General features: G+C 37.9%; 1 protein-coding gene across 14 annotated transcripts in view; it reads left to right on the top strand.

Moving 5' to 3' along the window:
• Positions 1–12,429, top strand: part of LOC112468202 (zwei Ig domain protein zig-8-like) — a 59,945-nt gene that overhangs the window by 18,611 nt on the left and 28,905 nt on the right. Inside the window, exon 1 of one of the 14 annotated variants that reach the window (XM_025037288.1) lies at positions 38–841. The exons of the other annotated variants lie outside the window; for them this stretch is intronic. Coding sequence (XP_024893056.1) covers positions 838–841 — 4 coding nt within the window. The 5' untranslated portion in view covers positions 38–837. Of the gene's footprint in view, positions 1–37; positions 842–12,429 lie in introns of those variants that run through there. 14 annotated transcript variants of the gene reach the window in all.

Genomic DNA, 12,429 nt, shown 5'->3' with positions numbered 1-12,429 from the left:
GAAAGAAGCCGGAAATTATATAAATTATAGTTCCGCTACAATTATATCTTTGAGCGATGCTTCTATTGTACTATTTCTCATATCGCGCTTCAAATTTTCCATTGTAATTTGCCTAATCTTTTCATATTTAAGAGCGCGGAATAATATAGAATTCATCGGATTGTATAATTCAAGTAATGGAATGCTGTGATGTATATAGATCGTATAAAAGTGACGATTCGTGAACACAAATTTCATCTAAAGCACGCGCTAGGTATTTTTTCAAGAAATAAGAATTTGGTTGGATATTTACGCGGCTTTAATATTTGTTATTGCGTACAGCGTGCTATTGTTTATACAATAAAGATCGCTGTGTTACCATTCGCATGCCGAGGCTCGACCAGAATGTGTCACGTGTCCCTCCGTGTAGCCGTGATGCACTGATAATTACATCAATTACTTCATTATTATTGCTACGATTCGAATAAAATATCGCGCTCAGAATTTTCCAATTTATGTATAATTGGTCTACTACTATTATTTCCGAATCGTTTGTTAGAGTAACACACATATCGCTGGATCAAATAATAGCAAGTTATAGTATATCGATATGGCTTATTAATAATATTCGTTTATTAAATTGTGCGTTCTTCGTGGGCATCGTGTACGATTAATGTTGAGAGTGTTATCAAAATATCGCGGGATTGCGCGTATGGTTAACATATCGGAACTGCCGTCCAAAGTATCGTGCGATTAATTGATCGTATTTTCGCGAGTGTTATATTGTGTGACTGCAACCAAGGAATCTAATGAGAGGAAGAGGAGGCCTGAGAGGTATCAAACGACAGCGGAGCAGCCATGGGTGAGCAATATTATTTATATATTATGTATTTGTTTATGCGATATTAAACGTCCATTTATTTAAATATTTTATATACAATTAAGTAAGATTTAGAAAAAGAGACGTTTCTTTTCATGAATCAATATAGAAAGTTGAAATTTCAATATGCGCGTAGTCTTAATTAAAGGAACAGCAACAATGGTAACCCGTAACGAAACACACTTTTTGAAAACTTGATTAATCGACACGACACATAAGACATCTCATTCGTGCACGCGTCTACGAAAAAGCAGCGTCACAATTATTACTTTTTTTTTATCTCTTCCGGCTGCATCGTCGTTGTGCCGCGAGAGTTGGAAGTTGCGGGGAAAATGAAAATGGATTGCGCCTTCTTTTTTTGGCACAGGGTAAGCTATTCCGTTGATTCGAAGGGGTGGTGTTCGAAATGAAAATAGATCGATGAGCAAGACGAATATGCTTCGTTTTATCGATGAGTTCGCCGACTAACATGCACCACGCGCTGACAATGATGAGTTGGGTATTTCAAAGTACATGGCGGATATCTCGAAAAAAAAACGGGAGGATTCCGTTAGAGAGGGTAATTTTCGTCGAACGCTACTATCGCGAGAAACACTCTTTCAGTGGAAGTAGATTTATTTTTTAACTTAACAGAAAAAGGGCGTGCACTGTTTCATAGATACGAAGATCGGTAATCATTCTTACTCTCCGATACATATTATAATAATTTCGCTCTTATTCTTGTTGATTTTCTCGAAATAAAAAGAAAATAAAAATCGACTATATCTATACAGCATTTACTGCAATTGTACATCTTTTCGGGTATATAAAAAGAAGAACAATGAAGTCAAAGGGCATATGTGTATAATAATTATAACGCCTTGCATTTATTAATAATTCTTCTTTTGAATGCACTCCAAATTATCGATATGTGATGCATATATGAGATTTATAATACGAAAAATATCGAGGTATTTAACTGTAGCGTTTAATAATCTTGTGTTCTGCCCTACGAAATTATATTTTTACTGAGAAATGTGTATATTCCATATATACCAAAGTTTAAATCGATCGAATCTATATAATATAACGAGAGTGCGCTGTTATACGAATTATTTATGTATCGTATGTATATAACACAAGACTAATACTTTTTATTAGAGGCGAAGTTTCAATGATCTGTTCGCGTGAATGCGGAACATCCATGATAATACCATCTCCTCAGAAATTTCTTAGGATACTAAACAATAGAGAAAGAAAAAACTTGAAGAGAGAAAGAAAAGCTCTTACTTCGAATGTACAAAGGGAAGATCGTGATTAAAAGCAACATCGGTTTCGGAAACTCGACGGGATTTTTACGTTAAGGCAATTCCGTTTCCATGTACATAAAATGTCGTTAGCATAGATGAGTTCCTCTCCGTGCAGGTGCATTGTTGCGGCGCCGGCATAAAACTGGCGCGGTGGTAACGGCGCGGCGTGGCGTTCCTCCGGAAAACGTGTTCTGAAAGGTATGCTCTAATGCATCCATTAAACGAATTCATTGGACAAGTGCACGAGAGCCTCGCTTCGGACCGAACTCGTTATAACGGCTACCATGCCATGTATAGATCGACGCCGCGCCAGTCATCGGGATGACAAAAATGCTACTACCGCATATCGCTCTCAGAATACAACGAAAAAATCCCCTCTCTCTAGGGTATTTTTTGTTGTCATCTTCATATGTCGCTGTTTTATTCTGATCGATACAGAATATTCTCGCTTTTGTAGTACCGCTGTTAATTACGATCATTAACTCGATAGTTGGGAAAACAGCAATATGCGACATACAATATGCATATGATTTTCAAATATGTTACATAATTGTCTGTGTAATATGCAATTTATGGGGACTTTCTAACAGCGAATATCGCGGCATACGCATAAACAATATCCTTCGAAATTTTTTTTTGATAATATTGATGTGAATGAATCAGAAAAATGGAAAATAAAATTCCTTTGACGCGTGTTTTACTTTTTAGAAAAGTTCAGTTTTAAGAAGAACCTATCCTCATATAATACATATTTCGAAAAAGACATTAATTTTCCATCATGTTTCCTCGGCTTTTGTAAGATTAATATTGGAGCTGTGCCAACGAGTGCAGACAAAATCTCAGAACTGCGATCCAATCTTTTCTATGAATATGCAACTCCTGTGGGAACGCTTTACTAAAACTTTTATAAAATACGTGTCTTGAAAAGGAAGGATAACATTACATTAAACTACCTTATCTTTCTTTATACATACAAATATACAAATATTATACATACATATGTATATATTACAATATGTTTCAATAAACGATATTCACGCACGGATCGAGTCTGCATACATTACAATTTTTAATATGCGATACAGTGAGGTATTTTTCGTGATATATTTTTGTTAAGGATAAATAATCCGTTGTTTTGATCACGTAAAAACCGCTTGCGATAATATCAGCGAACAAAATTAAATTTTCTTCCGTGAGATGAAAGAAGTATAGTATATGGGAATCGTGTCTGTTGCAGCTATTCTCCGAGAATGTTGTGGTAACGTCACCGTGGCGCGATAAAGAGATCACGAGGACGCTACTCCATCTCATATTCCCCCTTTACGAGAGTAGAAACGTATATCCCCGCGAAACGATTGGTGCAGTTTCACTTCACCCCTCATCCTCGACCTTTCTGTCGAATTAACCATCGACATTCGTAACGGCGGAAGCTGTAACGATATAGAAAATCATCCCTTCACGGAGGATAGAACGGCTACATTTCGCAAACGTCTCGAAATGCTTTACGTTTGACTTAGAGGCGGTTCCCAGTTTTTTAGCGTAAATCGTAAATTATCGTATACATATAATAAAATAAAACAACAACGGCAGAATCGTTAATTTTCACTTAGCGCATGTGATATATGCAATAAATTAACGATGCTGAAATAATATTCGTTAAGAAAGTCTGATACGATAATTTATTTAATATGAATAGATACAGTATAAAGAAACGAATTAATAATTAATATCGAATATATACATATGATATATAGAATTAAACTTTTAATTAATTTGTAATGTAGAAGAGATAAAATTCGTTTACTGCATTTTTAAGCGACTAATATCTTAATAATAATTGTTTATGATAATTGCGTCTAAAATTGTATAATTATTCATGTCTCGTGTATCATTGAAGGCAAAGATTTTAACGAAAAAAAGGACGCGAGAGAGTAGATGAGACTTGAATATGACTGTAGGCAAAAGAACAAAAATTCTGTAGAAAGAAAGAGAATATGCCAAGTCTGGTCAATCGATCTATAAGTATCAAAGAGGTATTATAAAGATCGCCCGTCTCTTTGTTCAAGAATGGAAAAAGTAGGAAAAGTTTTTAATGAGGGGGTGCCTATTTTATTTCTCAGAAATAGTTCCATTTAATGTCCTTAAAAACTCCGGAACTTGATCGCAGCTCTTTGACGCGTTTACAAATGCAAAAGTCGAACAATAATATAATAATCGTAATAAAAAGCGAGCTTAATTATTGAGCATCGTACGTTTATTTAAAAGACCCACTTTTGTAAAAATAATTCATGATCTTAATTCACACGTAAAACATAAATTGCTTATAAAAATCAAACGTTTTCTTTTTTCCATCATTTTTTGTGCCTTGAGCATTAATTATTATGAAAAGTTTATGTTTAAATAATGGAGAATATATCTGAATATCTAAATATTTTATATTTAAATAAAAATAACGTGTACACGCGCAATCATTTTTACGAAATGATATACGCTTAATTGACAATAAAACAAACGCGTCATAAAATTTGTAAGAAACACGCACTGCTTGTACTAGAGACAGCAGATGTTTATTCAAATTTTATGAAGTGAATTTAATCGCGTCATTACATCCCATAAATTTTTTTCTGAACTAATTGAATCAGCGGTTGAGAAAATACCTGATTGCCACCCTGACTCTAGGTAATTTTGAGCGTAAGGTATCCCCAAGACGCAAAGGAGGGACCGGGAGCAATTTCATATTAATATCAAACCCTCTGTCTTTAGAGGCTGTCTCGGTGGGCAATGTCACTTTCACTGTCGGTTTGATTCAATCAGGTGCGGCCCTTTTCTAGATTACCGCTTTAGGCCGTACAAAAAGCCATATCCTCCCTCATTTCAGACACGCTGAACGAGCTCTGGGTCAATAATCTTCGACCAACAAGCTCTCTCTTTCTCTCTCATAGGAAGCTACACCTCCTTCTACCTCGTTGAAACCCTCGGCTTTAGGCTACCTCAACACGACGTTTCGGTATTTCAGAAACGTCGTTCATATTTTTCGTAAAGTCTTGTCTACCTTTAACGTGTTTACCTGGCTCAAAGAGTTTTCGATCTAACATCGCGTTACAGAGCTTTACGTTGAATAACACGTGACGGTAGACTTGAAAAATAGAGTAAATATCAGTATAATATTGTTCGGTGTGACGAGCTAAAAATTTTACGCAAAGCTCTGTGTAAGCTAAGCAATAATGAATTTCATGCTTCAGTGCGATATTATTAAAATGTAGACAAGATATAAAAGAGTTTTATTAGATATGCAAATGTTTCGTTTGCGCTGTCGTTTGACAAATCGTGCCGTTTAGAAATTCATCTCGCTGCGTTGACAGTAAAAGTCAACCGCGCGACAGATTGCAATGTTAGTTCGGAAACACGACAAGCTGTTTGCGCCGTGAGAAATTGTCTGAAATCTTGTTTTATCCAAAACTCCGGTCATTAAACACGTGATAATTCAAGCGGATAATGCACTCGCGCGGCAATACCGCCGACTGCAATTCCACGCGTGTTGGAGCGCCCTTTCGCTACCGCCGCGCCGCGCGCCGCCTCCGACTCGGCAAGAAGAAGTCACCGGAATAATTCACCAAGCGCTCTCCACCTCGTGCAGTGTAATGTAGAATAATGTTTTACACCATTGCGGCTCACCCACGTGCCGAGTCGAGACGCGGGGATAAAATGAATTTTGCAGCGTAAGGACGTTTCGCGCACTTCATCCATCACGCGTCTTTTTGTCCTGCAAAAATAGCGTAACGCCAATACGGCTACGTGAATTGTGTGCGGAAACGCGGTGTATTAACAACGACATAATCAACACAAACAACATTAGCATGTCGCTGACATTTTTTTTGAAAAATAATTTTTCAACCATTTTAAAGCGCTTCATGTGGATCACGCGATTATATAAATGTAAAAAATAACAAAATTTGAAATAACTCAAAAAATATTTCATAGAATTTAACTCTAGCGGAATAATAATAACGTATGCACGAATAAATTTGTCATCGCTAGTGAAAATTTCAGTAACAATAAAAGCCGATTCGAGAAAACAAATTTCTCATTGTTATTTCGCATTCATATTATAAGAGTTAAATGGAAACTGTAATTTGAAATTATATCTTAATCGACTTTTATTGATTATTCTTAATATCATAAATTCGTGACAAATGTAATCAATGTAGCAATATACATTCTGAGAGCAGAATGTACATATACGTATATATGCAATGGATAATGGCACCGATAAAGACCATGTACCAAGGGGCGAAACGTGAAGCAAATATCGATCAGCGCGCAAGAACACCCGACGATTTTCCACACGCCCGACACCGTATATTCTCTTTCTTATGTCTTCGCGTACTTCATCGCTTTTCCATCGATATCGACGCCTTCTTTTTCCTTTTGCCCGTGCTCGTTCCGCATTACGCCCGACCGCGACGTGAGCGAAACTTTCAAAACCGCGAGTTAACTCTTTCGAGACAGTCTACCCAGCGGCATTGCGCTCTGCAAGATATTAGGTTACTTTTTTTTATGTTTGTCGTGAGCTCAAAAAAATGTGCGGGATAAAACTTTTGCGATTTCTACGTTACACAATTTCCTGTATCTACGTATGTTACTGCCATGATGAAGTTATAAAGTTCTGTCGTTAAAACTGTATCGCCTTGTGTATCTGGAAATGCGTCAAATTTTCTCTCGCTGTTCTCATAAAGTTTCTCATTTTACTTGATAGAATATACAAGGTACCTCAGATTAATTATGTCATGTTTAATAACAGATAGAAGCGCATTTACTGCGCGGATATAATAACAAGAGGATAGTGTCTGCTTATTATCGTCATATTAATACGACATATTAATGACACATAAATATACAATCAATTTTTCTTTAATTAATTTTAATTAAATTTTGTCTAAGTAGTAAGTTAATTTCAAACTAATATTATTATAAAAGGTATTTAATGATATGATGTTTGCATATGATATTGTTTTTAATGATGGAAAAAAGTTGCGAGAAATAAGAATAACTGTTCACAAATTTTTTTATTCGAGAAAAGTCATCTCAAATTGATCGAAGAATCGCATTTAACTAGGGCATCTTATGTGCACATTCTTGCTGTAAATGTTTGAAGTTAGCGAGAGAAATGAAATTATTTTATAACCACCCCGTTCTTCCGGGTGTCTTTTATCATTACTATATCCTATCTCGCCGAGTATTCCCTAGTGACTCTCTGGGCACTGCCCTTTTCCTCGTAGGAACTAGGTTAAATCCAAACGGTCATGCCGCGTTTGGCTGGAATAAAAAAACAAAGAGGCCGAGTAAAAACGCAACGCAATCGGCGCATCTGCATGCTCTATCAGGTCATTGCTTTTTATCTGTTCTGCACGGCGTATTATTTCCTCCTCCGCAAAAAAAAACGCGCGGAGGATAATATTTCGACGGTTATCTTGTTCATTGTAAACGAACGAGAAAACATTGCAATATTGTGGATAACGCTATCGTTATTTTGTGCATAACGAAGTGCATAAGTTGTATCAATATATTAGGTGATTGTTCGCGCATAAAGTTTTGCGACACGTTTGAGAAAACTGCGAGATAGCAGGAATACGACGCTATATGATATTAATCTACATAGTCTGATAGCCGGAAGTTATTTACTTTGCGACGTTCCTTCTTGATCGCGTTCGAGAAGTCGTGGGAGTAACGGAACTGCTGCTTGAAATTTCGCCAAGCACCACTCACGTCTCTCGCGATTTCGGGTGTCCTTAACAGCTGGATAAAATTTGCCGGGCCATGTAGAAAAGTTCGCGCGGTGTAAAACGCGGGCCATCAGCCTGCCGTCGGTGTTATTTTTAGCCAGAGAGAACCGAACGGTAAGTGCGCGGTTTCGTAAACAGCCGACGCGCTGTGCAACCTATTCCGGCACATTTACACGAGACTATTTGCATTTTACTGTTAGTACTACAGTAGCGGACTGCAGGAAATAGCGAGAAGTTGCGGACGATTGGTTGCTTCGAACGTTGTTGCGAGCGAGGACGACAACGAAGACGACAATGACGAAGACGACAACGACGAGAAGGGCGGGCGACGATGACGGTGCATTACCGGTGCTTGGTCGATCTCAATATCGCAGTGCTTATTTGTCGATACTGTAGCAACCATGCAAAGGACATGCGAATAGAAACGTCTAGATGTGTTTCAATGCTCTGCGACCAAACATCGGACGATATCCCGATGCAAGGATTACGATAATATCCGCGAGGCTCGAATTCGAAAACGGTCGTAGCACGAGGACGAAATTAGATCGCCACTGGCGCTCGACACTGAAAAGAACATATCGATTCTCGATGTTGCTCTGGAGGAACTTTATCGAAACTCTACTGTATTTTGAGAAATCGTGGGGAGAATGGTTGAAATACCTTCGCTACTTTTTCTTAGGGTTTTTTTTTCTTGCTATTGAAACAAGGTATCCACCAGTGTGTCGATAAAAAACAACTTTGAGAAAATAGAGTTTCGTATATTTTTACGTGATTTTCGTCAAACAACGGATGTTTATAAACTAATCAATTAATTACTATTTAAACGAAAAGTAATTTCTATTTGAAGAAGCGTGGAGCGTCTTAGCGCTTTAGAATCAGAAGATATCTAAATGATTTCTCCGATATGTCTTTCGCGCCAATATTACGCATAGCTTCAGCTTGCTGGAAGTCTAATGAAATTCCATGGTGGAATGGCATAGTGCAATTTCGCACATTAATTGACAACAGACCGGTCTCTTCGCAATAATGTCACCCCTCATCCATCACTCGAAGATATTCGTGTTACCGTACAAACATTACTTACGAATTAAATGAATAAAAGAACGCGTCGGGAGCTATTGCAAGTTCGCACGTAGAGCGAGATAATTATATCGCTTGAAATGCGAGTATAATACCTGTACAACATTGCATATTATTTTACGTCGAGCCATTCTTCGCGAATTCTATGCATAACGTTAACTTAAAAAAAAAATACTTGGAAATCCCTGACAGAGCACTCTAACAAAAATCCCTCCTCTCGTTTCGGAAATCAAAAATTCTATTATGTTTGTCACGTATGCGGCACTGCGCCATCGCGAGAGTAACTCGGGCGTATTTTACGGAGGAAAAGAGCCGATATTCACCATGTCACTGAGGCAGAAACGCGCGAGACTCGCAAGTGGCATTCGCTTGCGATGCATTCTTCTCGCGCAGCCAGACTTTCGGGCTCGCGGCGAGCCCTAAAATGCACGGGGCGGGCGGAGCGGTGCATCCATCAACCTCGATCGTCGACGTCTGTTTTCACAGAATTTCTGCTGTACTTTTCGAGGTTTTCGACGTATGTACGTACATACATCCCGGACATTCCCTCGTATCCGTACCTCGAGACCTTCCACGACTTTTCTGTCTAGCCGCGCTTTTCCCTGCCGACGCAGGAGAAGAGAGAACGTTATTCCCGAGCGGCCCGCCAAGTCGTTCAACGACTTCTTTCAACGACAGTTTCTTCTTTCTCGATAATCTTTCATGATATAGCCCACCAAGTAGTTCACAGATCCTCGCTAGCCGACTGTAATGCAATCCGTTTAAGTTTCAAACAATAGTAAAGTAATACTGGTGACTTTAGAACGGTTTCTAAAATGTGTATCTTAAATACCGCATATACGTTATAATAACGAAATCTTCGTCATATTATTTTTTAACCAATTTTTTGAATATTCTAGTCTTAGTCTTTGGCATATTGCGTTAAAAGGTCTTACAAAGCTGATATAACAACATGTTATATGCTGCAATATAACTTTATTAATTTCATTTATGTTAATTGTTATTGAAAATAGTAAATCCATGACGTAAGATGTTATTATATCATTCTTCCTATAATTACCATAAGCTTAATAATTTTTTCGTAAACGTCTTGAAAGAAGTTCTCTTTTCTCCCAGAATGTCATACTTCATCGCAGAACATTCGATGTATGTTTTGCTAACATCTTTGTAGATGACGTTCTATTGTACCCGAAGCTGCACGTTTCTGACTTCTCCATTTTGCCTTCCGTTTCTTGCTCTTTTTTCCAACCACCTCTATCCTCGCCTCAACCTCTCGTCCCAGTTGTTTGAACAACGAGAGGTGGATATTATTCTCACGGGATCTTCCCAGTCGTCTTACGACTTCCTCCGAGGGTAGACTCTTTTTCAAGAACGAAGCGCGTACGAGATATACCTTTTGCGAAATCTTTTCTGCGATATTTAATACTGAAAATTATATTCACCGAAAATTTAAATGACGCATTAAAAACTTTTTTAAAAATAAAATTAAAAATTTGGAAAATATGTAAAATAAAAATATATAAATTAAAAAACTTTCGCGCATCATTTACCGCCCTGGTTCTTAGTTAGCCCGGTTTATTCGTATAAAAAATTTTAAATTTGAACGTCAAATTTTCACGTATTTATATTTATAAACGACGTGCATATTTTATGTTTAAAGTAAGTTGCTGTTATAACATAAACGTTAATTATTAAAGCAGCAACTGTTTATAATATATTGGAAAAAAATAAGCTTTAAAGCATACATTTGCTTATACAAATAACGCATCTAAAACAGGTTCAAGAAACAGCTATGAGTAAAAATATGTAATTAGTAAATATTTCATCCTATTTACACTTACATTTCTCTTGCCTTTCTTTGCTGTATCGCTCAATTTTTTACCTTATTACATTTTCCAGTCGAACGTGCCAAGCATGCTTTAAAGACGAAGCGAATATTATTTCAGCGCTGTGTTAGCCATTATGAGAATATTGCTAAGGAAGCTATTTCCCTTTTTGCGAAACATTACTTCACATTTGAGATAATGCATAGAAAGCGGAAGTAGTTTGCTGCAACAAAATTTTACTAATTTTGCTTTACAATATGGAAATTATGCAATGTTAAACGTCATCCTTTTATCCCGACTCGATTATTGTGATCGAATTGCATTGATTGCGACATATTGTTTATATTTATACGCGTTATACTTACGCATGTATAATTCAAATTAAAAATTTCTCGACTTGTGTCGGTCGATTCGGTTTCGGACGGACATGACTTGCCTCGCTCGAATAACGAGGCCGCGCGAATACGTTTCACGACGAAGAGCCATCATAATATAGAAGACGTTCTCCACATTCGGCGGCGAGATCGTGTAGATCTCTCTTTCTGGCGGCAGGCGTTTCTCACGAAGCGTTGCAGCCAAAGCGCATCGAGGGGGTTCCAATCCGCGGAGTTGCCAACGCTCGCATAAGATGTAAATAATGTTTCGCCTCCGGTGCATTCCGCATGCATCGAAAATCCGAGAGAAACGAGAGCGCCGCGCGCGCATCTGTCGACCCCGATCGTCAACGTCGCGACCGGCAGCCCGGCACCGATACATCCATTTCCGCAGAATTTTCAACCGCATACCGGCTCGCGCAGGAATTCTCGCGACATATGTCTTCCGACGATTTCCCCCTTTCTCCCTTTCCCTTCCTCCTTTGAGGTACACGCGGAACACCGTTCGGCTTTCCCGACTTCACTTTATTTTCTCACATGACGATTTTTCTCCTTCATTCTCCTTCTCCCGCGCCTCAACCGTTCCGGAGTCCCGGTTGTTTGAACAACGGCACGAATATTATTCCGCCGATTACGCGCGACTTTTCCGGCTAGAAAAGTCTCTCTGCGATTTTCGCCGCACAGACGGCAGTTCACCTACCGACGATATTTCTTCTGCAGATATAGATATATACATGTATAACGACGAACGACGTTTCCAAACTTTTCAGGGCGAGGTGCTCTCGAGTGCCGACGTTTTCATTCGACAGTACTCTTCAGCTTTTTCCAATGAACTATATGATCAAAATTTTCTTCTGTTGCAATAGCGCGGAAGACTCTTGGCAACGCGAAGAGTCACGTTTCATGGAAATGCACAGAATGCAGATCAATAGCAATTTACAAGAAATGCAGTTCTCTAAATAACGTCAGGGTGCTTCTCTTGCTGAAACTTTAATGTTTCTTTTAACATTTAAATTTTGATACTGTAATTATCTATTTTTAAAAGTATAAAGTGTGATCATTATAAATATAGGCGAAGAATATATTATATATTTATATATATATATATATAATTAGAATTAATTTTTTTCTATTAAAAAATTTTTAACTTTGTTCTGAGTAAAAAATTTTTTGTTTAAAAGACTTTTGCTAGCTGACAGGGGTACAGAAAAGCCATTT

Source organism: Temnothorax curvispinosus, unplaced genomic scaffold (genome assembly GCF_003070985.1).
Source record: "Temnothorax curvispinosus isolate PA1 unplaced genomic scaffold, ASM307098v1 QBEX01018224.1, whole genome shotgun sequence".
Taxonomy (NCBI): domain Eukaryota; kingdom Metazoa; phylum Arthropoda; class Insecta; order Hymenoptera; family Formicidae; genus Temnothorax; species Temnothorax curvispinosus.
This window is presented reverse-complemented; position numbering and strand designations above follow the sequence as displayed.